Genomic DNA, 25,324 nt, shown 5'->3' with positions numbered 1-25,324 from the left:
TTAAATGTCAACTTCTGAAATGAACGCAAAAATCGGTTTTTTCTCTCTGTATGGCAGAAGACCTGGCTATTTATCGTCGGGGAGGGAAGACGAAAAATCTGCAATTGTAGTTGTGGAGGCATTTATATCTTTGAGAAGATACATGTACAATAAAAGTGCTTAATTTTTAAAAAAAAAATTAAAATATTTGACGAAGTGTCATTTGACTTTTTTTCTTAAAAGAGAAAAAACAGAAAAGATTTCTTAACTATCACTGAAAAATAAAAATTAATTAATCATTCTGAATTACATAAAATGTATTAAAACATGTATATGAATTTTTTAATAAAATACATTAAATATATAAAAATTTATTAGCATTTTGATTCATAAAAAAGCTTTCATACAGAGGTACATTCTAATAAAATGTACAATTTGTATAAGGCTGAAAAATCCTAAAACACCTGAAATAATCTGAAGAACTTGATTTAATCCGAAAACTACACGCATTGCATTTCCCCTTTTAACCCCTCCTATCCCTGCAATAAATATATATAAATTAATATTTATAAAAATATTTATTAATACATTTATATCATTATATACAGAGGGTTTGGGTTCGTATAAAAGCTATCATCATTTAGAGGGACATTCTCATAAAATCCACCATTTGTATTGCATAATGCTAAAAATGCTCAAACGTTAAGTTGAAAGATCTGAATTGATTCGAAGGACTTGATGTAATCCAAAAACTGCATGCATTGCATTTCCGACCTTCTTTTCGTCATGTCGTAAAAGACACAGCGATGTATCGTTTATCTCTTAGTTTGAACATGTATTACGATGAGATTGGGGAAAGTTCTATAACTCATGTAACCCCGCCCTCACAAAAGACGAGAGTCAAATATTTTATATGCATTAATATAAAGACTAAGAATAAAGTTTTTATAAAGATTTTTTGGTTCATACAAATGTTATTTACCGCAATCGAAAAATTTAACAAGTAATTACTGTATGTTGTTATCGCGAAAGTGTTTTTATTTATAAAGCTTAAAACTAAACTTTAATAAAAAAAAAAGCTTGAAAAATTGAACTTTTTTCTATATCTTTATATAGAACTCTTCTTTAAAAGGAAACCAATTTTCCATAAAAATGTCCACGACCAATTGAGCCTTCTAAAATGAGATCTTTTAAATTCAATTAAACGAAACTTTTAAGTTATCATATCATCTTTAAAAGCTAATAATTTTAATTTTAAAATTCATCATAATTTTCATCATAACTCATGAATATTCATTATCATGAATGAATCATGAACTATATTCATGAATAATAATGAATATTCATATTTATGATGTCAAGTATCATAAAATGTGATTTCTCATTAAGATTTTTAAATCATGAACCATTATATTTTAGGGAGTATTGCTATTTAATACCAACTATCTGTCATGTGTTTTTTGTATAATTTTCATTTATCAAAGCTTTTGTTTTCACCCGATCAAATAAATAACAGTAGGTTGGTATACATGTATATGTACTAATGTCTTAGGCGCAATGAGGTAGTTATTACCTGTAGATACTCAGATAGAAAAAAAACCCGGACCTTCGTTGTTTTGTTTTGTTTTTTTAAATTATTTTTATTTATGATTTATTTTATTTATTAATATATTTATAATTATTAATGAATTGTCTTATGATTTGAAGATTTTTTAAAATCAAAACTTTCAACTTAGTTCCTATTTGTTGTTATCGTTCCTTAACTAGGGTTAATTATCATATCACAATAATTGTGCATCATGGTTAGATAAAATTATATTTTGTTTTATCGTAATAGATCCAGTTTTTCTGTAATTTTTATTCAAATAAAAGGTACCGTAATATATTTCAAATTGAATTGAACCATGAAACTTTATCTCAACAAACAAAACAAAAATGTTAATTAAGAGATAATTCAACGTGTAATATCGTTGAACGTGACAAATACATCGAAGTACTTTTAAAATTTAAAAAAATATTAATTGCATCTAAATGAAACATAATTTCTCATATTCCTGGAGATGTTCGTTATAAAAATGGTGATTACCGGGTAATTTGTAACAAATTTCAAAACACCTTCTTTTAGCTAAAATTATAAATGAAAACGTTTGCTGGCCTATTCTCACAGCCATTTACGACCTGAGAAGAATTGAATAGGAAAGAAATTTCTACTTTAGAGTCATGCAAATTAATATATTAAAATAGAACGTTTAAAACTGGGAGCACTACTCTTGTTTTAGTGTTTATCTAAAGGACTAAAAATACAACCTGCATAAGTAATACCAGTATCTGTACCGTTTCGTAACTTTATTTTTTAAATTATGTCTGTTCGTTTGTTTTGGTTTAGTTTCAACAATATTAAGTAATCAGTATCATACACGTACATTTTAAAAACTATGCATGAATAGAGCTAAAAGGACTTTAAAAAGTTAATCTTGCTCTTGTCTGAGAGGTGTATGAAGAGGGTTTTTTTTTTTTTGCTTTGGTTTCAATCTATACTATTGTATTATTATATTCCGAATGATTAGAGTAAATCGTTGTGTTTATTTTTTTTTTAAATATTTGTATGAAAAAAACATGAAATACACTATAATTTTACAGATTCAGAAACAACAATAAAGAATTTTGTAATAAAAAAACCCATTTTATTTTCAACCATATGTTTACTCTCTCTCTCTCTCTCTCTCTCTCTCTCTCTCTCTCTCTCAGTATATCTTTCACGGTAGTCCTATATTATGCAATCTTGGATACACAGACATATATGTATGAATTCAGCGCAAATTTCAGAAATATAAAATATGATATTGTTTAACGGGAATTAAACAATTTTTTTTAGTAAATGTATATCTTTTTTATGAAATAAACTGAAGCCAGAAATGGACAATTAACATTAAGCATATATACACAGACGAATACCATAATATTATGCAAAGGAAATCGAAACAACGACTGAAACGCAATGACACAAATTAATCCTACGCTTCGCTACATGGCATCAAGAGTTCGGGAGACGAAGATGAACGATGCACCAAGAAGTCCAGAAAAGCTATGGATTTTAAAAATATAGAGAAAAAGGTGTGCAAATCAGCAGAGACACTCAATCAATTGATCATTAATCATTCACTGGTTTTTCAACGAAACGAAATAAAACAGCGAATAAATTGGAGGAAATCTCTCAAAACAGTTATTTCCAAGAGTTATCCCCCTTTCACCTTCCTGTGCTTACTCCTTTTGGATAAAAACAACCAAATACATGTACTAGTAATCATATCCTGCATTTCGCCCTTTTCACTATTAAGTTTTATCTTCCATTATTACTGTCCTGGATTTTCTGACACCAATCCAGTTTAATCCGCTGCCTCGCCCCCTTCACCTCCCCCATGCCTCTGCCATGGGTTTCGGCGAGAAAAAGCCATGTTCCAGTTTCCTGATCCGCCCCAGTTATTCCATTGATTGTTAGCTCCACCCCAGGATCCGCCTCCTCCACCATTGTTCCACGGTCCCTGAGTCCAGTTAGGAGGAGGTCCATTCCAGCCTGAGTTGTTTGGTCCATTATTCCAGTTTCCATTCTGCCATGGACCAGGGCTGTTATTCTGCCAGTTATTTCCGTTTTGCCAATTATTATTCCAGTTGTTATTTCCATTGTTATTCCAATTATTCCCATTGCTGTTTCCATTATTGTTCCAGTTATTATTTTGGTTATTATTCCAATTTCCGTTGTTATTATTGTTGTTGTTCCAATTATTTCCTCCATTGTTTCCATTATTGTTCCAATTGTTATTATTATTACTGTTTCCATTATTATTCCAGTTATTGTTTGCATTATTATTGTTCCCATTAGTGTTCCAGTTGTTATTTGCATTGTTATTACCATCATTACCATTATTATTATTCCAATTATTATTCATGTTGTTACCATTGTTTCCATTGTGATTTTCATTGTTATTCCAGTTATTTGAGGGGTCTGGTGTTTTCTGCAAGTCCTCTGCTTCTATTTCTTCTTCCTCCGGTTTCGGTGTGGTCCTTGGTGCCATCATGCGAAGTTTATTTTCAATCATACCTTCAATGGAACGCAATAAAAACTGCACGTTCATGGAATCTCCTGAGTCAGAATTTGGACTGTTGTTGTTGTTATTGTTGTTGTTGTTATTGTTATTTGTATTTAGGTTCTGATTATTTTGGTTATTGCCATTCATTGGTGCTTGAACGTTATTTGTGTTCGATGACGACTGTGTATTTTCTCTTAGGGAGGAGTAAATCTCGTTCAGCGTTGACTGTATTTGACCAGAGTCAGTGTTTTTCCCGGTGGAAAGAGCAGAAGCCATGTTTTCCACTTGAGAATGATATGTTGTAGAATGTTGCTTCTTGTCGCAAGAACAGCTACACACCGTTTCTATACATGAACCTTGGAGGCACTTTGCAAGACACCACGTTCCTATAGATTTCACAGAATCAAATGGAGACTTTCCAAAGCAGTTGAAATCTTCGGACGAAGCACTGCAGGGTGTTGAAGCTTTACTTTCGCTCGGGCTTGACTGTGGAATAATGCTTATTTTACTCACCCCGTCTTGGTTGGTATGGATTTCCATTCGGAATTCCTCGTTTGGTTTCATTGTAGTAGTAGTGGTAGTAGTAGTCGTTGTTGTTATATCTTCTGCTTCAACCTCTTCTTCTACTTTCGGAACATTATTATTATTGTTATTATTCACTGTCGGCTGTGTATTAAATAATGGCGACTTTAACATGTTTGAATCCAGGTTAATCTTTATCACAGAATTAGAGGAAGGTCCAGATTTGTTGGTAGTCTTCTCTATCAAGGTATCCCAGAACGAGGTGTGGACATTTCCGCCAGCGTTCATAATTATGTTCTTGATTTGGTTGTTGGCGCTTGTCTCTACCTTCTTACTTGTAACCTCATCCCATTTCATAGTCTGTTCGTTCGCTTTGCGCAGGAATCGATTTGTTGTTGGGACACTGAAAGACGTCATCTGCTGGGGAGGCAGAGTAACAGGGATTCCCATTGCCTGTGTATCGGCTGCGAAATCCGTATTGTACTTTATGATGTTATGGTTGTTCTGGTTATTCAGTGGTCCTTGATTGAAACTTTTTGATTCCATTTTGTCGTTCACGAAACCTACAGGATTAGGCAAAGAGGAATGTCTATTGTGTTCTAAATTTGCATGTTTCTGGCTGTTTAGAAGCGATAGTTTCTGAAGTGAAATCGGTCCTAATATATTATTCGATGGCTCTTCTCTTACAGTTTGAGAAATAATGTTGTTGTCGTCTGCCTTTTGAACAGGAAATGTGGAATCCGATGGTTTGGGGGGAATTCGATTGCGTTCTTGATCGCTAGTTGGCGTTATTTCATTTCTTAAGTTGCTTAAAAAACGTTTTCTTAACGGGATAAAATTCCTTTCGGGTAGGTCTGGAATGTGAAAAGTTGAATCTGACGGTCTAGGGGGAACTCGATTGCGCTCATTTTCGTTTGGCGACGCAATTTTATGAGTTGATGTTTGTGATTCAAGTTGCTTTAAAGGGACTTGAAAATTTATTTCATTGAATTGTTCCAAGTCTTCCACAGATTGTGGTTTCGGTGGTTGTCGAAGGGGAAACGGTCTCACCTCCTCTGCTTTTGTTTTTATCAAATTCGAAGTTTTCATGGTCATGCTGTTTTGTGGAATGTTGTTTTGAAAAGCTGTACCTCCTGGAGGCAGTGGATTTTGATAGACAATCGGGGTTTCTCTAATGGCATCGAATTGCGTCTTCTGAGGAAGATTCTGAACGCCATTCATCGAATTGTGGACAATAACTTGATCTTTTGATGGAGTGAGAGTAAAAACTGGTTTGTTTTTTGGTTGGGTGTCATGAATCTGAACCCGTATGCTGCTGCTGTTATTTTCTTGAGGATGTATCAAAGGCATGAAAACTTGTGACTGGTGATTGTTAATAACTATGTTATCTTTAGAATTGGAGTTACTAACGGTCTGAACATTGGGACCCACTTTGTACGGAAAAATCTTCGGCGCTTGAACCATTTGTAACGTATTGGACAAGATAGCTGAGTTTCCATCCTTCTTTTCAAAAGCTGGTTGCTCCTTTTTGGCATCTTCCTTCTTGGTATTTTGAGGCAAATGAAACTCTAGCTTTACGTTCTTAGGCATGCCAGAATTCTTTAACACATTCATGATATTCGAAAGATGTGAGGTGAAATCTACTGAACGGTTACCAACATGATTAGCAGGGTTCGGAGTTGTAATAGGAATACTTTCTGGCATCTTTTGGTCCATCGCTGGTACTTTCAAAGCCTGTGCTGTTATCCCGGGCACTCCTAACGTTTCTTGTATAACAGGAGCCGCAGTGGTCGGGGTAGGAATCTCCGGTGGATCTGTTGTATCTCCAAACATAAGTTCCTGCATCATGGCAGACGGCAGACGAGGAAACATAGGGAGTCCCATGGGATTCATACCCAAACCGTGTAAACGTTGCGCCGCCATCGCTGGGTTCATCATTCGGTGTAATGCTGCCTGTCCAGCCAGATGCGCTGATTGTTGCACTGGTATTTGGTTCTGGTGTTGAATCATGGTCTGCTGGCCAACAAACTCAGATGTGGATGGAGAGAGGTTGCTTAATGCATTTAACTGTTGCATTTGCTGTTGTTGCAACTGTTGTTGTTGCATTTGCTGTTGTTGCATTTGTTGCTGTTGCATTTGTTGTTGTTGTATTTGCTGTTGTTGTATCTGCTGTTGTTGCATGTGCTGTAGTTGCTGGTTTTGTTGTTGCGGATGTTGCACGATATTTGATGAATGTTGTAAATGCTGTACTAATTGCGGCGATGGTTGCAGTGTTTGTAGATTCGTGTTCGATATAACATTACTTTCCATTCGAGCACCCTGGTGCTTTGGATCAGTTTTTCCGTTCATTAGACTTTCAAACGTCTTGTATTCTGAAAAAGATAACAGCTGCTGCAGTTTTTGAAGAATCGGTTGCACGGATGGATGTTGAAGAAGGTGTGAATTACTCTGATGATCTACCGAAAAGAGGCTCATGATGATCTCTTGCTCTTGAGGCTGGAAGTTGGTTTGAACGATGTGTGCTATCTTATCTACGTCTTCTGCGTGGAATGTAGATGAAGAAGGGCCGCCTGAAACGGCTGAGGGAGAGTTATTTTGTGGTTCATTCCTCACAAGAGTCGACGACGCATTGCTCTGATCTCCTAAGATAAGACTCCTTATAAATGCAAAATCGGTATTTGTCATCACCGATTTCAGTTTGTCTAAGAGTAGACTGATTTGTGCATTGTTTTCGTTTATTTGTACGCCTCGTTCTATTTCTCCTAAGACTCGGATAAGCAGTAACTGTTCTCCACCACTTAGTGTCTTCTCCAAAGACTGCAACACGCTTTCAAGTCGGGAGTTTTCATCCATTTGGTTGACAGGATTAGAAATCGTCCCAGAACGCTGTTGGTTCATTATCATCTCAGTTGACCTCATGACCTCATCCCTGCTAGTCTTTGTGATTGGTCGAATACGGTGGTCACGTGTAATCATCTGGTTCAACCTCGTCTGCAGCGTTTGCAACCGATTAGTAAGGCTTTGTTCCATGTTTCGAAGTCGAGAAAATTCCGACCTCCTCTGGGTATTGCGCTCGTTTGTTAGATCTCCTCTTCGAAGTCTTTGGAGAAGAGCAGTTTTCACACGCTGAAGATCTAGTTTTATCTTAGCAATTTCGTTTCTTGTTTCATTGAGCGTGGATTCTCGAGGAGGCAACGTCTGTCTCACTTGCGTAGTCGGGGGCAATAAAGTCGTCCGCTCTAAATTAGCTAATTCCTGGATGAGTTGTCTTTCTTTCTCTTGTAGGCTACTTGTTATTCCGCTGTCGGTCGACAAGCTTGTTGTAGGTGAGGTAGTTGTTTGCAGCATTCGGATGATTTTTTGTTCCTCTTCCCTGAGTTTTGTCAACATCTGCTCTGACGTAGTGAGCCGTGACGTCGTCGGTCTTGGTGACGTCACTAAAGAAACAGGTCGTATTGTTGTGGTGCGCGTTGATGATGATGGGTGTATAGTTGTGGAACTTCTCCTTAAAGTTGACGTTACCGGTGGCGTCATCATTGAAGTGAATAAAGAGGAAGCAGAAGTTGCCGCAGATCTCGTTGTTTGAGACGTTGTTACGAGATTTCCGGAGAGATACCGATTGAGGACACGAAGCATGTGAATTGCGTCGTCTCTTGAAAGTGCCCTCTGACGACTACTTCTTCTTCGCTCCAAATCGGGAACCCCGTCCCGGCCACGACTTACTGTGTACCTGTTCCAGTTCGTACGTCTTCGTACAAGTCGTGCTAAGTTTCTTCGTAAGCTCTCGAGACCTTCCCGCTGTCTCTGTGATAACGAGTCTGGATTTGGCGGGAATGTTTCAGCGACATCGAGGCTCTGTGGAGACAATGTCTGAACTTGTCGTCTGCCTCCACCTTCCTCCAAGAAAACCAGCACTCGCCGCCCATCCCTGGTTTGGACAATTTCGAAAGGTCTGCCATCTAAAAATATTTAATTAATGTATAATTGTGCGATATTTGTGTAATTTTGAATGAAGAAATGTTTATTTCTTGAATATTTTAACATCACGATTATAAAATAATATAATGTACTTTAAGTATGGTTAGTAATTGAAAATAATTAGAAGCATCCCTAGCCCAAAATAATCGCAAGCAAACAAAACAAAAGCATTATAACATACATACCGTATGTTTTCTTTATACAAAAATCTATTGCTTGACTTGATCTGATAACCTGAACGCTTTTTACGTTTTAAACCAAAAATGTTGTTTTACAAATATACAAAAAATTATCTCTCTCTCTCTCTCTCTCTCTCTCTCTCTCTCTCTCTCTCTCTCTCTCTCTCAATTAAAAGGAACAAAAGTACTTACTCGCTGATACTCGTCTGTGAGAGCTTGAGGTTCTTTGGTTTCCCTAAAACAAACAACAGCGTGATAAGAATTCAAAGCAAATTCAAACATTAAAATATTATTCAATAAAATTGAACAAGGAAAGACACAGTACGATAAAAAAAACAGAAAATAATTGGGGTGAAGAGCAGTTGGCGAAATTATATACTAACTAAATCATTCTTAGACTTCATAAATATAAAAAACCCGGTTGATCCAAATTAAGCAAATAAAGGAAAAAATATACCTTTTAAATTCTAAACTTCAAATGCCCCCCCCCCCCCCCTCCCCCGCCTGTTTTATTTTTCGTGTGTATAGGAGAGAGTTTATGTACGTTATTTCTTGTTTGAATATTTTTTTATGCTTAGAAATAAATCATAACTAGAAATAAAATAAAATACTGGTAAACATCTAACAAATTTTAAAATTACTTTATCAAATAATTTGCTTCTTTGGAGAGAATGTTTCTTCCACCATTGTCATTTTAAAATAATCTTATCAATGTGCATTAAGTTCTATTATGTTTGCCCCCCTCCCCTCCTCAGAAAGAGGATTATTAAAATTAAAAATTAACACAATTGCACGAATTTCACTATTTGATGTTCTAAAACGAGCTTGATGAATTCCTTTTATTCTAGTATCATTTTTCAGGAATGTCTTTTATCTTGTTATTAATTATCATTCCACTAATTGTGTTAAATTAATAACGAAGTGTCATCAACGCAGAAACATAAGAAGGGCCATCATCGTTTCTGACAACTGCCGTGCATGATAAATAACACTGGTTTCTCATTTCTGTAAAATATATCTTCAAGATTAAGACGGCTCGATGGTCGGGCCAATTTTAGACTGTAATGATCTCCTTTTAAAGAAGAGCTCTACATGAAAATATGGGAAAAATACACAAAGCTAAATGTATGGATTTTTTTCTTAACATTAGTTTATATAGCTTAACAAGTCATAACTTAAAATTCAAGGCGGGTCTGGTGGTTAATATGTTGAGCCTCCTTAATCTAAACGATTTATTCTGTATGTCTTGAGCTTTCGTTGGTAAGATGTGTATATATACCTGAGCTTTCGTTTGTAAGATGTGTATACATGTATATATATTTATACCTGAGCTATCATTTGTAAGATGTGTATATATATACACATACGTTCATACGTTCTGCTTCACACAGATGATACAATTTATTTTTGTTATCATTTTTAGGAAGTTTGTCATTTAAGGAGGCTGAATGGTCAACAAACGTAACCTTCAGATCTGCATGAATTTTTACGATATGATTTTTTTAGCTATAAGCGATTATTTAGTATAAAAAAATTATATTTTACCTGTAGAATTTGAATAATTTCCTACATATTTATAGGCCGGGCTCTTCTTCAAAAGGAGATCAATTGAGTCTAAAAATGGCTACAACCATTGAGTCCTCTTTATTTACCTTAAACACATTTTAACCACTTACTTGTATATAAAAGATTTAGCATAGGTTTTTTCAAACAAAGATTGTATTACCAAAAAAACATTGGAAATATATTTTAGAACAAGCAACCGCCATCTTTTAAAAGACAGAAAAGAGTTTGTCAATAATAATACACTGTAATAACACTTTTTGTTAGAATCTCTAAAATCTGCGATTTCCTTGCCGGAAACTCTTCGGATACTAGTATTCCAATTTGATAAGTGCCTAAATGACAAAAAGGTCAAGGTTTTTAAATTTCTGTTATAGGCACATTTTTTTTGAAAATCTTAAGTCGAGGTTCTGATTGAAGCAAAAGTACAGCTTTGTCTATAAAAGGGTTGCTATATACTCCCTAGTAGAAAAATCTTTCTTCTTATAACGTTTTCAAGATTCATCTTAATCTTATTATCAAAAAGATTAAGTTATTTCGCAACAACAAAAAATGCCACATTCAACCATATGCTTTAGAGTTCGTAATTTTATGATGTACAAATCTAAATCGGCATATAAATTGTCATAAAATTTAATAATCATAACCACCAAAACTTTTACAAGAATACGTTGTACAATTGTTATTAAAAATAAATAAATTCAGCAGCAAAAGTCAATTTCTAAGTTTCGGTACATAATTAATGATATTCAAAAGCATTATAGTTACATAAGACTTTAGTATTTGTGAAAAGTCGAATATTTTGCTCGATGTCGAAAGCCCCCCTGTTGGCAATGATCCTTTAGGATTACATTATATCAAAACTTTACATGAATCGATTTTAAAACTTTTTCGGTTGTTCCAAACTAAAGACCCCAAAGTGTTTAAATATGAGAGATTCCACTTCAATGTGGGGAATCGTTATAATTTGCGGTGGCTCAATTCTCGTGGTTCCGTAAGTACAGGTTGATATTTTAATGGCATACCAGTAATACATGTAAATGTATGCAAAGGATTTACCCAACTGCTGCAGCACCTGCACAGTCATATACAGTGTATTGACTATTTTGTATGTGTGATCTCTCATTTAAGAATATATATCTTACAATTGTAAACTTGTATATGCCCTTTTGGGCACAAAAAGGGAAAAAAGATTATATATATCCTTATAATTTTTGTTGCATTGTAAAATTGTTATTCGTAATGTGCATACCGGTATCGTATAAAAACAAAAACATGTCTATTGTTTACATGCATATCATTAACTTTTGTGATAATTTAAAGATGAAAAGTCTAGTATACATCATCATGATAAAATATCACCAAGGCCGTTTGATGACAGTCCAAACAGCCAAAACTAAATGCACCTTAACCACCTATTTAAACATATTTCTAATGCCCTTCTTTTCAAAACTTACAATTTTCGTTTACTTTTCAAGAAGACATTCTCCATCTATTCCTTAATTCATTCAGAATTATATAAGTCTTTATGTTCCTAGTGTTCGATTGGTAACAGCAAGATACTTATTACATTAAGGGGGCTGGGTGGTACCGTCAACAAATTAACCATCAGGTCTACCTTAATTAAGATGACTCGATGTTTGTGGCCATTATTTAGACTGTATTTAACTCCTTTTAAAGGAGAGTTCTATAAAAGAATATCGGAAAATACACAAATTTAAAACGTAAAATATATGTATATTTTCTTTTCTAAATAATGCTTCACAGATAAAGACGTCGTATCTAAATATGACATTTATAAAAGAAAAACAAAGCATTTTAGCATTTTGATAATTTTCCAAAGTACCTTTACACAGTGTTCTTTTAAAGGAGGTTTAAACAGCCTAAAATTGGCAACGACCATAGAGCCCCCTTAATACTCCAGTCACCCACCCACCCTAAATCAGCCGATTAGGCAGGCTGGATAGTCAATAAATTGCCCATCATATCTACCTATAAAAAAAATTCATATAAATATTTTTTTGGTCATAAAGTTACATTTATTAAAGAAAATATTCACACGTAACGCTCTCTAATGGAAGTTGATATAGTCAGGAAATACCTCATCTCTTAAAATCATACATTTCAAAATTACGATCATCATGATTTGGTAATTACTAGTATAGAATTAATTGCGTGAATGTATTTCATCGGAAGGAAGATGGGGAAGGCAAGGTAGCTCAATTTATATTAATTATTCTTACCCCCCCCCTCCCCCAATACTGCTGTAAATCCCAAGAGATAAAGTTTAATTTAATTCAAATATTTTTCTGTAAAAATTTTTACAGCTTCAATTAAGGCGTTTAAAAGAAAGGAAATATTCTCCCAAGAGTCGTAAAGAAAGAAAGAAAAAAAATAAGGAAAGAATATTATGAAAGAAGTCTAATACATGTACGTACCTGTGAAGAAATTTCTCCGATGCTTAGACACATCACAAACAATATAGCACTACATCTCGATAAAAACATTTTTGTGTCTTCTATTTCCCCTTTCTAATTGAAAAACAAAAAAATATATAATAAAAAGAAAGGAAATTTTTGATTAATTTCTGGTTTACCCCCCGATTTAGATTTCCTCTCGGACGGAACTATTTCATCCTCAATGGTCTAAGTGTCACTGGAAAGACAAGAGAGCCCCTTGTTACATTTTGTGTATTTCAAAAATAACACGTGCTTCAGGCCTAACAATATACTACTATATAGTACGCATAGATGCATATATTTAGTAGGTCGATTGTTTTAATATTATTTAAGGGGCGGAGACAATTGGTCCGTGTTAACACCACCCCTGAGGGTTTGAATCTCTGACGTCATCAATCGACACGATTGTAGTCTCCAATGCGTTTTCAATTATTTCGGCTTGTCGCAGACGACAGTTTTTTCGTTTCTTGTTCACGAGGACAGATTGACCTTTGACACGTAAGAGTGGGTCCCTTGACATGTTTATTTATATAAATCAGGAGACGGGGGCAGGGGATTTTTATGAGTGCGCAGTGGAGAAAATAAACTTCTTTTGTTTTATACACAATCATTTACAAGGATTCGGGATCGTAAAAACGAACAGAGGTGTTGAAGGAAGTGTTTTCGGGGATCTCGCGAGAAGTCAGAAATTTGACATTGGACGAAATGTCACAAGTATATTGACACTTGGCAAAATGTTGTGTTTACGAAAGTTTCTCACAGGAAAAAAATGCGTTATTTGATTTATGAATTGATGCCTGTTTGACATGTTTGTATATTATACATATAGATGAACATGTACATGCTGAATGTTATATATATGTGCTTGTATATCAGTTTGTCCCAAAAATATATCAAATAATTAAGTCATGACAAAATATAAAAATTAGTGAATTAACGAACGGAATGAAGAGAAAACTTATCAATATCTATTCTTAAAAGAAATAAACACTAAGTAAAAACGTTTATCGGGATGTAAACTTGGGCCGTCATGTTATTAACTCCTCTAAAGATTTGAACACGTAACAACCAAGTTCATATTCCGGTGAATGTTTTAACATTTCTGTTCATTCCTTATATTTATACGTTTTAAAAATGCAAAAGGTTCATAATAATAAATTTTTCCGTGTTTTTTTTATGCTTTGTGCAAACGTCAAACCCATAAATTTGTGACGACAAAAATATGACCTCTCGAGTCTTGACCCATAAAAGAGTTTACACAGAAATGAATTTTTTGTTTACTATAGCTTCATACTGTTAAGAAAACATTGATAAGAAATTGTTCTGTGAGTATTTTGAGGTAATCAAATACGGTCATGGGTAATCAATTCCAATAAAGCCCGAATGGCTTTATGATAGATTTGATCACGTCCAACGTATTCGATCACCTCAAAATATTCGATGAATGATCCCTTATATTTAATATATTATTTTCAGAAATTGTACGATTAAATATTGAAATAGTCATTGATGAAATGTATTGGATCATGCGTTACAAAATCGATTCGTACTGTTATCACAGACAAAGACACTGGAAAATGTAAATATTAGAGCATGAATTAGCAGTATGCACTAATGGTATTCAAATACTGTTAAAGTTCGATGAATGAAACTAAACCCTCAAAACGAAATGGAGTTACCAGGAAAAACCACCTTATAACTTGCTCATTCATATAGAATAGTCATACATTGCAACTGAATCATGTACAATGTAAGTTTGTTTTCTCAGATGCGCCATAATTTGATTTACATAGCCTAAAATTAAAGTTTAATATGAATCTTCACCATAGAATTTATAACGTGTCCATTCTTACAATAATCGACACATAAACCATGTATCCAGCTTTGTTTCAGGTTTGGCCTACATATACATGTACTAAGTAGATGCTACAGCTATCAAGTTTTTGAACGCTGTAGAGAGGTAGACATTCTACACACAAATCAGCACCATCGGTATGGTGCTCCTCCGATTGCATCTTCGCTAACCAGGGGTTATCGGTCCACTCTGCTCCGCATAAATGTGGAGCAAAGTGGACCGAAACACTTTGGCTAGCGAAGATGCTCCGATTGGGGCATTTCCACCTTTACCCTTTCGCCTATACGGCGAATATATGCTAGAATACAAAAGTTAGAAGATGCGACGGCAAAGAGCGAAGATGAACGTGCGAAGCTAAGTTGCTGTGCTAATTCTTTTCGAATTCGCAACTTCACATTTTCGCATCTCCAACCCAAAGGTGGCCCCAGTGGACACCATCAGCATATGACGATTTATAGTAATGCCAAAAAACTCAGCGACTTGGTGGAGAGGAGCAAAAAAATGTTGGGGCTCTTTTTTTTAAAGTATATATACAAATCTATTGATGTTCATATTTATGGATTTGTTGACACATGTATATACATATAATAAAAAAAATTATATTGAAAAAAAAATTGAAAACGTTTTAAAGTTTTTTTCCCCACTATTTTGCATATATTCATTTTTGGCGTTCAGGTTCTCAAAATACTACATAATCTGTTAGAAATAAATTTTGTCAATGAATACATATATACAGCAAATTGTATGTTAAACGGGTTTTTTTAAAATAATCACTTATGTACGTTGTACGCATGCGTTTAACATGGATTGATAAAATACGTATGACTTACGTGAGTTAAATACGTATGTATGTATGGTATTACATGCACTTACGTTGAAGGTGCGCAAAGCACATTTTTCTGTAACATATTTATCATACAGTCACGTTACTAGTATTTCCGGGACGAATTTAGTCAAACTTTTAAAATCCTAAATAGTGTCTATTGATATTTCGATACGATCGACCCCCCCCCCCCCCCCAAAAAAAAAAAAAATTAATTAAAATAAAAAGAAACTCTGACCAGTCATCATTCAATTGCAGCTAAGTTAGACTATTGGATCCATTGAATATAAAAATTCAGAAATTATCTCCCAAAAATTAAAATTAAGATTAATGTACACGTATTTTATTTTTTCCTGAAGAAAGAAGTTTGTGTTACGGCTTTAAGAAATTATTTAAACTCAACATTTACTTTCTTTTAAATTATAATTAACATTTTTGTTTTAAAGTTGTGATTGAAATTGTGAATATAAGATGGATTTAAAAAGCATTGAAAATAAAGCGAGACATTGAATTATTTTCCAGTTCTTTTAAAAGTTATGTTAAAATTTAAGGAGATTTTATCAGGAAAGAAAATAATGCATACCCCCCCCCCCCCCCCGAAAAAAGAAAGGATGAGATGCATATATGCATTTTCATTTTCTGAGTCTCCCTTTATTTCATTACAGTAAGCAATTAAAACAATTATTAATTTTGGATGCCTCGGTGACAACTCGTGCGTGTCGCGTTAGAATTTCCTCTGTGATGTGGTTACACCTCGTTAGTTCGGCGTGTTTCGCTGACAAGGGTAATTAAGAAATATTAGTATTTCTAATTAGCAATTAAAATTAGATGAACTAATCTTCATCATTTTTAAATAATATAACCACTTCTTACAGCAGATTTTTTCTGCTCTTTAAATTTTTTTTCTTACCGCATATTCAACTCTTTTAACCTTTACACATTTACTTAAGTTCTTTTTGTGACAGAAGAGCAATTAAACCCAATTTTCATTATGTTCTTTTCTCATATAAATATCCGGTGTATATTTAATTACTGAATTTTTTTTTAAAAAGCATTGCAGCAATGTTCTTTAACATGCTAATTTTTCCATATTCTCCAATCCTTGCAGAGAAGATATAAAAATTTGAGGAGAAAAAAAAACGTGCAACACAAAGGCGTAACTTTATTTTTTCATTTAATTTTATTTCCTCAATGTTCATTTTTATAAGGAATGATCAATTAAAAATATCATTTGATATTTTCACAGAAAATCTGCCTATTTTTTTTTATAATACCCTTCCATTACAAATCTTATCAATGTTTCTGTTTGTTAAAATATTTTGTATGAATGGGATTTTCCCTAATACATGTAATGTCATTATATTCATTTCATGAGTCATACAGTACTTTTTACAAGTAAAAAATAACTTCAGATTGTCTAAATTCATAAAGATCCATATGTATACATAACAATGCAGTAAATGTCTTATTTGATGACAAGGCTTTACCTAAGCAACATTCAATTCCACAATTCATCATGTGTAAAAGTACTTCAACAATTCAGCATAAAAAGCTTTCTTTCAATGTCTGTACATTTTTTCCGATAAATTTCACACACACACAAAGCAATGTGTGATTAAAAACACCCAAATGTGGGATTTGAAAGAAACACCACTTTTTTTTAGTTCACAGGATAAGTCTGATGATGAATGAGATGATGATGTAACAATAGTGATGACATCACACGGGTGGACAGTCGTAGATGTGGACGGCCCGGTCGTCAGACACGGACACGATCTTGGACCCTGCACTGTTGTATTTGGCACTCCATACCTGTGGAACAGAACAAAAGTTCTATGTTAAAGTAGAACATAAAATATGGAACACAACATAAAGACACTGATAGAGTAGAACCTACACTGTGAAAGAACATAAGGAGAACATACAATGTGGAATGAGAAATAAGTAAACTGTTATGATAGAACACATACTAAAGAACAGAAAGTAAGGACATGAGTAGCCCATCAACAGTAGAACAGAACATACAAGGAGTGATTCAACATACAAGAACATACATAGATTGTAGAACAGAACATGCAAGGAGTGGAACATATACTATAGAACAGAAAGTGCAAGAGTAGAACATAGGCTGTGCAACAGAACATAAGGACATAATGACAGTAGGACATGCAATTTATAACAAAACACAGAAAAATTGTAATACAAACACTAATTACTATGAAACAAAACTATTTTGCCTGGTGGTTAGAGAGAGAGACAGAGAGAATTAGAGAGAGGTCTTGTGGAAAGAGAGATTTCCTTCTTCTGTCTTCACACACTCACCTGGTCCGAGTGATCGTAGAATGTGTGTACACACTGCCTGCTGCCAGCGTTCCAGATCTTCACTGTCTTGTCTGAGGAACTGTAGGTCAAGAAACGATTTACTTTTATTAAAATCAGTTAATCAATCAATCAAATATTTCAATCCAGAATTTTTCATTCCATTTCCTGAGTTAAAGGTTTTATTTCCAATTATAATGGGCACATAACTAGCATAATGTAAACAGTTTTCATTCCTTATTCCATAAAGTCTTGCAAAATTTCAGACATATTTAAAAAAAGACCAAACTCTGCATTATACATATTTTTTAACAAAGCCTGTCAATTACACACCTGGAAACAAAGTGGGTGTTATCCGGACAGAAATCCACACTGAGGATCCAGGATCCATGTCCAGAGAGGGTTCCGACTGAGTTAGCATGCTGCCTATATTTTACAAGAGATAAAAATAATAATCAACACAACTAATATAAAGTGTCATTTTATGGAACATTGTATTATATTTTGGGGATTTTACCAGAATATCTCGGAGAAGAATAAAAATCTAGGATAATGTATTTTTTAAGATTTTTTAAAATAAGGCTATGACTTTCACTTATTAAAAAACATAATTGAACTTTATTTGGAAGAGTACTAAAGAATGATGAATTAAAATGATGGAATACAATGGAAAAAACACAAACTGCAAAAAAAAGGATAAGTTTATAAGTAAGAATCAACTGAGGAAAACGGGGATTATCTTAATACACATGAAAGTTCTCCCTTCACAAGAGTTTACAGACAAAAGTGGATGACTTAAATACAAATGAAGGTCAGCCATACAATGTATAGATCACTCACACATCGTAGATCTTGATCTGGTTGTCGTCGGAGCCGGTCACTAACAGCTGGGAATCTGGCGAGAAGCACAGTGACCGGATCGGCTTAGCGTGACCTGGATTAGAATAAACCGGTTCAATCACCTCTTAATCATAAAGTCACATACTGCTGTACTTAACCTATACACAGGTAAAAATTTCATCATGTGTTGATTCAAATATGATTACCACAAATATATGTTAAACATATGTTTTGAGTCTATCATAATATGTTTAACATATTTTTTAAAACAATCATGTTAACAATATTTTTCCAACATATGCTGTGAAAAATTCATATGTTCAACATATGTTACCAGAAACTTATGTTGAGAATATATGTTGCAATTTTACCTGTGTAGCTGCGAAAATGTAGCCTTCTGATTTTTTTTCTATTCTGACATATTTCTCTCTCTCCAAAAACAAAACTGCAGCTAGTGCAGTTTTCTACTTGTTTGTGGGGATGTTATTTTGCATATCTACTTAATATATGATTGAGGAAATGAAGCTGTAATTATTTAGAATGCCCTAGAAAATGCAAAAATTGAGTCATTACAAATTCTACTAATTCCACAATGCATGCATTTAATTTAATTCAAACATAGTTTATTGATATTCAACTGGATTGGGTAACAAGTACAACCTATATAAACCCTCTTACAATTTGATTTTTTAATAAGTCAATGAAGGTGTCCAGCAATAAATACAATTCTCCTTAAATCATATTCTGGGTACAATTATCATATTTCTGTTTTAATAATAAGGGATGAAAGTATCCACAAAGAAAGAAAACCCTTTAATTGTGAGCTGTTCAAAGTCTGTGTTGGAAGATTTTCATTTACAAAAAATTGTTATTTTTTCTTGCAAGAAAGACAACTCTTTGATCGGTTTATGAATTATGAAAATATTTAATATGAGCAGTTCAAAACTAGGATTGGAAGATTCCTATTTACACCCAATAATTTTCAAAACACATTATATATCTTTTTGAAAACAAGGGACTTACTGAAAACAATGGATATACAAAAATAAGAAGTCAATTGTTAATCCTATAATTTAAAGTGTAGAAATTGGTTATTGTTGTTGAAATTTTAATTAAATCAACAACAAATAAAATTTGTGTCCCTGTCGTGAAATTTCCAGATTTCTAAAACCACAAAAAAGATTGAATATCCATATAAGGAGAGAGGTTTTTTTGGGAAAAACCTTTTTAAATAGTTAAGCAAGCATGAAAATAATAATCTGATACATTTTTTCTATACTAGAAACCTTTAATATTATTACATCCCACTTTGGAATCATTCTATAGGCGACCATCATTAATTCTATGGGTACTTTATAAATCACCCCTTCAACTTTCTACTTTCCAGCACACACAGTTTATCCTCAAATAATTGTTTCTTTAAGAAAATGACATATCAAGGAAAGTTTGTGTAAGTCTCCACAAATTGTAGCAGTTGCACAATCCATTACAATAGATTCATATTTGAATATGTAACAGTTTGATCATATTATGTAAAATTTTAGCAATTAGGAAGGAAGTGAATGACTATAATCTAACTAACTTAGAACCTAACCCACTTTTTCATTGGATGATCAAAAGTTCTGCACCAATCAGACATTATCTCTCTTTTGTTTACGGTTATCTAAGCTGTCATTTGAAAATATGATGTAGCTGTGAACTAAGAGAAATTCTAAGCAATTAGATATATCTCACTTAAAAGAATATTTAAAGACTGCTGATTGGATGAAAAATTAAGGTGGGTTATATTCTTAATACGGTATGTATCTAATATGACTTGAACTGAAGATAATTCAATAATCTAAGGCCTACCTTCCAGAGTATGTATTAATCGACCAGTCTGTGTGTCAAATATGTTGATGATTCCGTCTATAGCACCAGAGGCAATTAACTTCCCATCAGGGCTCTTGATAAAAAGAAAATTCAAATGAATAAAGACAAAAATTAATTACATGTACCGGGTAAACCCTGCAGACTCAATAAAAGAAGGGGAAAAAAAATTCAAACATCATCTTTATAAGTTTGCCAATACATGTTATGAAACAATTTTGAGATAATTTTCTAATTTCAATTATCAAAGAGAAAAAGATTGCAAAGTAAGATAAATAGATGGAGAGAGAAACAAACAAATAGAGGAAACTAATAGAGAGAAAACAATGAAAACAGATAGAGAGAAAACAGAATGAAAACAGATAGAGAGAAAACAGAATGATAACAGATAGAAAGAAAACAGAATGATAACAGATAGAGAGAAAACAGGATGATAACAGATAGAAAGAAAACCATGAAAACAAATAGAGAGAAAACAATGATAAAAGATAGAGAAAACCATGATAAAAGATAGAGAGAAAACCATGAAAACAGATAGAGAGAAAACAGAATGATAACAGATAGAGAGAAAATGGAATTAAACAAGATAGAGAGAAAACCATGAAAACAGATAGAAAGAAAACTGAATAAAAAGGAACAGATATAGAGAAAACATACAGTCAATTTGTCTGAGACCTGAACTTCAGCAATGAGATGCTTACATAAGCAATACTTAGAGTGAACCCTCCCCTGATGTCCAGAGATTCTTCTTTACGTCCTGACTCCACCCCAAACAGGTTGATTTTTCCGCTGTGGCTTCCTGTTGCTAAAAATCGGGAGTCTGGCGAAAAGCTGATAGTCCAGGCATCCACTGCAATGGAATGATCATCACTTACAACAAGGTGCACAACACAAAGGTTTTATTTCAAAAAGCATATTTCCTTTTTTACATCATCTGTTCATATCAAAAAGTCAACATTGTAATATTGGTTTTATAGTAATGAATAATGAAATTATCCATTGAAACAATTAATTCTCTCTCTCTCTCTCTCTCTCTCTCTCTCTCTCTCTCTCTCTCTCTCTCCTTGAACTTGAAATGTAAAGCTTACCTATAATAACACTCAGTAAATATTGTTTATTTCAAAAGAGAGAAGATTGCAAATGCCAATAAAAGACAGAAAAAAGATCTAGCAGTACATTAAGTAATTTATAATTTTTACTGATAATATCTTTCCCCTCCATTATGTCTAAAATGACTTGTTTGATACCAAACAGGTACAGCAAAACACAGTTATAGCGAACACATTTATAATTAAGGGATTTTCATTCCCTTTATTACTTCACAATAAACTTGACGGATATAATGAATTATGTTATTTCTAACAAAGTAAAATCGCCCGTCCCTGGCACTTCGTTATAAGCGTGTTTTACTGTAGATGTAATTTCTGTGATGACTTACCTGGTCCAGCCTCCATACTTTTGATACATTTACCCGTGTCCACGTCCCACACCCTGACGTGACTGTCCAGACTACTGGAGGCCGCCACTGAAACAATCCAAGTCACACAAATGTAAGTGTTACACAACCTCATACATCATACCCCTAAACATTGTTCTGACTTTGGCGAATCAAAGTACTGAGATTACTGACAAGGTTTTCAAATTGATTTTCTTTTTTTCATATACATGTATATGTCAAACTACATATTTGTATCATACCCCTAAACATTGTTCTGAATTTGGGGAATCAAAGTATTGAGGTTATTGACAGGGTCTCAAAATACAATTTTTTTTCATCATCCAGGATAACAATACTGAGCGTTATTGAGAACAGCTAATGTGCTGTCCTGTATTTGATTCTGTTTAGCATCATGTTGACTTTTTGGAGACTGAATTCCAATAAACTGGAACCAGTAACATTTAGTATTAAAATCACAACTATCATTTTAAACTTCTTTATCAAAAATCTATGGATTCATCAACTATCAATTTGATCATTTATGTATTTGAATCCAACTTTGATATTACTCTCTTTACCGGGAGCTTAACTTTAAAATAATCTTACATGTGCCACTCAGGTTCATATCCACAGAAACGACCCCGAGTTGATGACCTTCAAGGACATGTCTGAGCTCCAGCTTTTCTCCTGTCCTATAATACACACAGATATCAATAGATATCATTAGACATCCACAACACACAGATATCAATAGATATCATTATACATCCACAACACACATATATCAATATACATCCACAACACAAATATCAATAGATATCAGTAGACATCCACAACACACAGATATCAATAGATATCAGTAGACATCCACAACACAGATATCAATAGATATCATTAGACGTCCACAACACACAGATATCAATGGATAATAGCACTGTAGATTTTTTGGTAAATAAAGCTAGTAACATTCTAAAATTGCGTGTAACCTGGTGAAATCAATTTCATTTTTTGGAACTCCCTATTTGCAAGTTGTATATTTTGGGAGTTTCTACCCCTGCTATACATTGGATCAAAAAAAAAAGTTCTTATATTTCTCAATCTTTTATTTAAAATCCTGATTACTGTGCAAGCACATAGGAATCAACTTCTGATTATAAAATATGTGTGTCTCACTGTATACATATGGGTAAATATCAGTCTATAAATTCTGTATACATTGTTATTTTTGCCCCATGGTTTTTTTTTTTGGGGGGGGGGGGCCCTTCTATACTTGAAAATGCTTTAACTCAGTCTTGAGTTTGCCCAGACACAGCTTTTGATGGATATTCTTTCTAATCAATACAGCATTTTCAATATTGTTTTTATATTTGTCCAGTCTTAAAAGAGGCCAAACTAAAATTGGGGCTAATATTTCTAACTTAAGTTACAAGCAATAATATTATCACAATATAAGGACATAATGCAATTTTCCTCCTCACCATTTCCAGACTTTGACGAGGTCATCGATGCCCCCAGTGATGATGTTTTCTGACCGGTCTCTATCACTCTGCTGCCATGCACAGCTCCAGATACTGTCCTCATGAGCTAACGACAACAACAAATAAAAAATGCATTTAATGACTTGAATAGAATTGCTTGGCCATTTAAAAAAAAAAAAAATTGATAAAAATCCTTGAGAAGGAGAGGTTTGTATAAAAAGATAAGGCAAATATTCAAATTATTTGTAAAATCTGCTATAATCTGTTATAAATAGAAGAATCATTTTTCATTTATCAGCTTTTAGATTAGTTTCAAGGAATTAACTCACCATTTTCCTGTTTGAATATTATCGAGTACTGCAAGAAAAGACAAAAATATATCTTGAAACACAAACTGAAAGTATATCGATTTAAAATTATATTATGAACCTATAGCTCAGCTTACATGTTATTATATACTATTAGTTTCCAAATTTCACTCAGTTCAATGTAAGAAGTCTCAATCTTGTACATGTTACATCATAGGAGCCAAAATTTTGAAGAGAATAAAAATCCGTGAATTAACCAGGAATTAAACCTGTGAGATGGACAAGTTTGATAGCCAGCATCAGATAGCTGAAAACAGCTATCATATCAGTTGGTAGAGCACCTGACTAGAGATTCAAATCAAATCAATTCAAGTCATGGTTCAAATCCCAGTCTTGTCAATAATTATTTTTCCCATCCCATTACAGTGTAAGCCCCTGAAACTGACAGGTTATCTCCTGTCAGTGGGAAATTAATCATTCAAGGGGGAAGAATCGACAGACTGATTCAACTGCAGCCTGGTGCCAGATAACTCAGTAGGTAGAACATCTTACTAGAGATTAAGGGGACCTGGGTTCGAATCTCGGTCTGGTCAGTATTTATTGCCCCAATCCTGTTACAAATTAACCCACAACACATGCTGCAGCCTGTGCTTTATCTCTCAGATCTCGAGTTTACTTTTACATACTTTTAGTTTTAATTGAATGATTCAGTTTCACAAATGACTTGGCAATGAATGTTGATGCAGTGTTAGAGCACTTGACTTATATGACATTGTATAGTCCAATCCACACTTTGTAAAAGTTGTTCCCCTTTGCGGGGTCAACCCAAAGGTCAAAAGGGAAAAAACAACTTTTCCCTTCTTTATGCAACCAAATATTTGGGCGTCCTGTGAAGAAATCTCTTAGAATTTAATTTATTCCTTCGATGTGTGGGTTGCCCCAACTTGGGGCAGAGGAAACCAATTTCTAATGTCAAATGACGAAGTTACAACCCTCTAAACTACAAAGGCTACTGTGAGAAATATATGGGATTTTCCCCAAAGATGGCGGCCAAGGGACATAACTTTTGTAAAGTGTGGATTGGTCTTTGATACAAGGGCCATAATTGGGGTTCCTGATTAAAGACAATGCTTTCACCTAATGCTACTCTTCCTCATGTAAATGGTCAGATGGTTGCAATATGGAATGATTCCTGACTAAATCATATAAGCATATGTATTAGATGCATCCATATTTTTGGTTATATCTATAAAACTACTCAAACTAAAAATAAATAAACATTTTCTTATTGCTATACAGAAGAAAGTAGCTGGCCTGTACTGTATTCTTAAACACTTTTTGCTGCAACTATTAGCAATATTACTTGCTGATTTTCTGAAAAATAATTTATGGAAAGGTCCAGTCGATGATATCATCTGACTCATTTGAAGACACAAACACAGACAGATACAGGAAAATGAAAGAGAAAAGTTACCAGTTGTGAGAGACCGGTGTTCGCCATGTTTGTTGCTATCCATCAATTAGATAAGTCGTACAGTAAATGTCTCGGTAGAAAAACACGTTTTCTGTCGCTTAAATAGGTAAAACATTAGGCCTAAAATTAAATATTTTTTGTCAAGATCTTAG

At 33.8% G+C, this 25,324-nt stretch overlaps 2 protein-coding genes across 2 annotated transcripts; both read right to left on the bottom strand.

The window, feature by feature from the left end:
* Nucleotides 1-2,695: 2,695 nt before the first annotated feature.
* On the bottom strand, nucleotides 2,696-11,396 carry LOC128174511 (uncharacterized). Its single transcript, XM_052840050.1, has 2 exons — nucleotides 11,369-11,396; nucleotides 2,696-8,548 (listed from the first exon to the last, which is right to left on the bottom strand). Exons 1-2 carry the CDS (start codon nucleotides 11,394-11,396, stop codon nucleotides 3,366-3,368), a joined length of 5,211 nt encoding a protein of 1,736 aa, XP_052696010.1. The 3' UTR covers nucleotides 2,696-3,365.
* Nucleotides 11,397-17,093: 5,697 nt separating this feature from the next.
* On the bottom strand, nucleotides 17,094-25,302 carry LOC128173177 (WD repeat-containing protein 61-like). The gene is made up of 11 exons (XM_052838890.1): nucleotides 25,173-25,302; nucleotides 23,720-23,747; nucleotides 23,391-23,496; nucleotides 22,519-22,604; nucleotides 21,913-21,999; nucleotides 21,176-21,324; nucleotides 20,457-20,550; nucleotides 18,606-18,699; nucleotides 18,099-18,191; nucleotides 17,769-17,847; nucleotides 17,094-17,258 (listed from the first exon to the last, which is right to left on the bottom strand). The coding sequence occupies exons 1-11, from the start codon at nucleotides 25,197-25,199 to the stop codon at nucleotides 17,166-17,168; spliced, it is 936 nt and encodes a 311-aa protein (XP_052694850.1). The 5' UTR covers nucleotides 25,200-25,302; the 3' UTR covers nucleotides 17,094-17,165.
* Between the last annotated feature and the right edge of the window lie 22 nt (nucleotides 25,303-25,324).

The sequence above is a fragment of the Crassostrea angulata genome, chromosome 2 (assembly GCF_025612915.1).
Source record: "Crassostrea angulata isolate pt1a10 chromosome 2, ASM2561291v2, whole genome shotgun sequence".
NCBI classification, from domain to species: Eukaryota; Metazoa; Mollusca; class Bivalvia; order Ostreida; family Ostreidae; genus Magallana; species Magallana angulata.
The sequence above is the reverse complement of the archived record's forward strand: the minus strand, read 5'-3'. Positions and strand labels throughout refer to the sequence as shown.

What these genes read in the sequence shown, in the direction of transcription:
- LOC128174511 (XM_052840050.1), bottom strand. Translation starts at nt 11,396, where the DNA reads ATGACTGTGCAGGTGCTGCAGCAGTTGG. An exon ending in GCAGGTGCTGCAGCAGTTGG is followed by an intron (nt 8,549 to 11,368) that starts GTAAATCCTTTG and finishes AAATATTTTTAG; the next exon opens with ATGGCAGACCTTTCGAAATT.
- LOC128173177 (XM_052838890.1), bottom strand. Translation starts at nt 25,199, where the DNA reads ATGGCGAACACCGGTCTCTCACAACTG. An exon ending in CTCGTCAAAGTCTGGAAATG is followed by an intron (nt 22,605 to 23,390) that starts GTGAGGAGGAAA and finishes TGTGTATTATAG; the next exon opens with GACAGGAGAAAAGCTGGAGC. An exon ending in TATGAACCTGAGTGGCACAT is followed by an intron (nt 22,000 to 22,518) that starts GTAAGATTATTT and finishes GGATTGTTTCAG; the next exon opens with TGGCGGCCTCCAGTAGTCTG.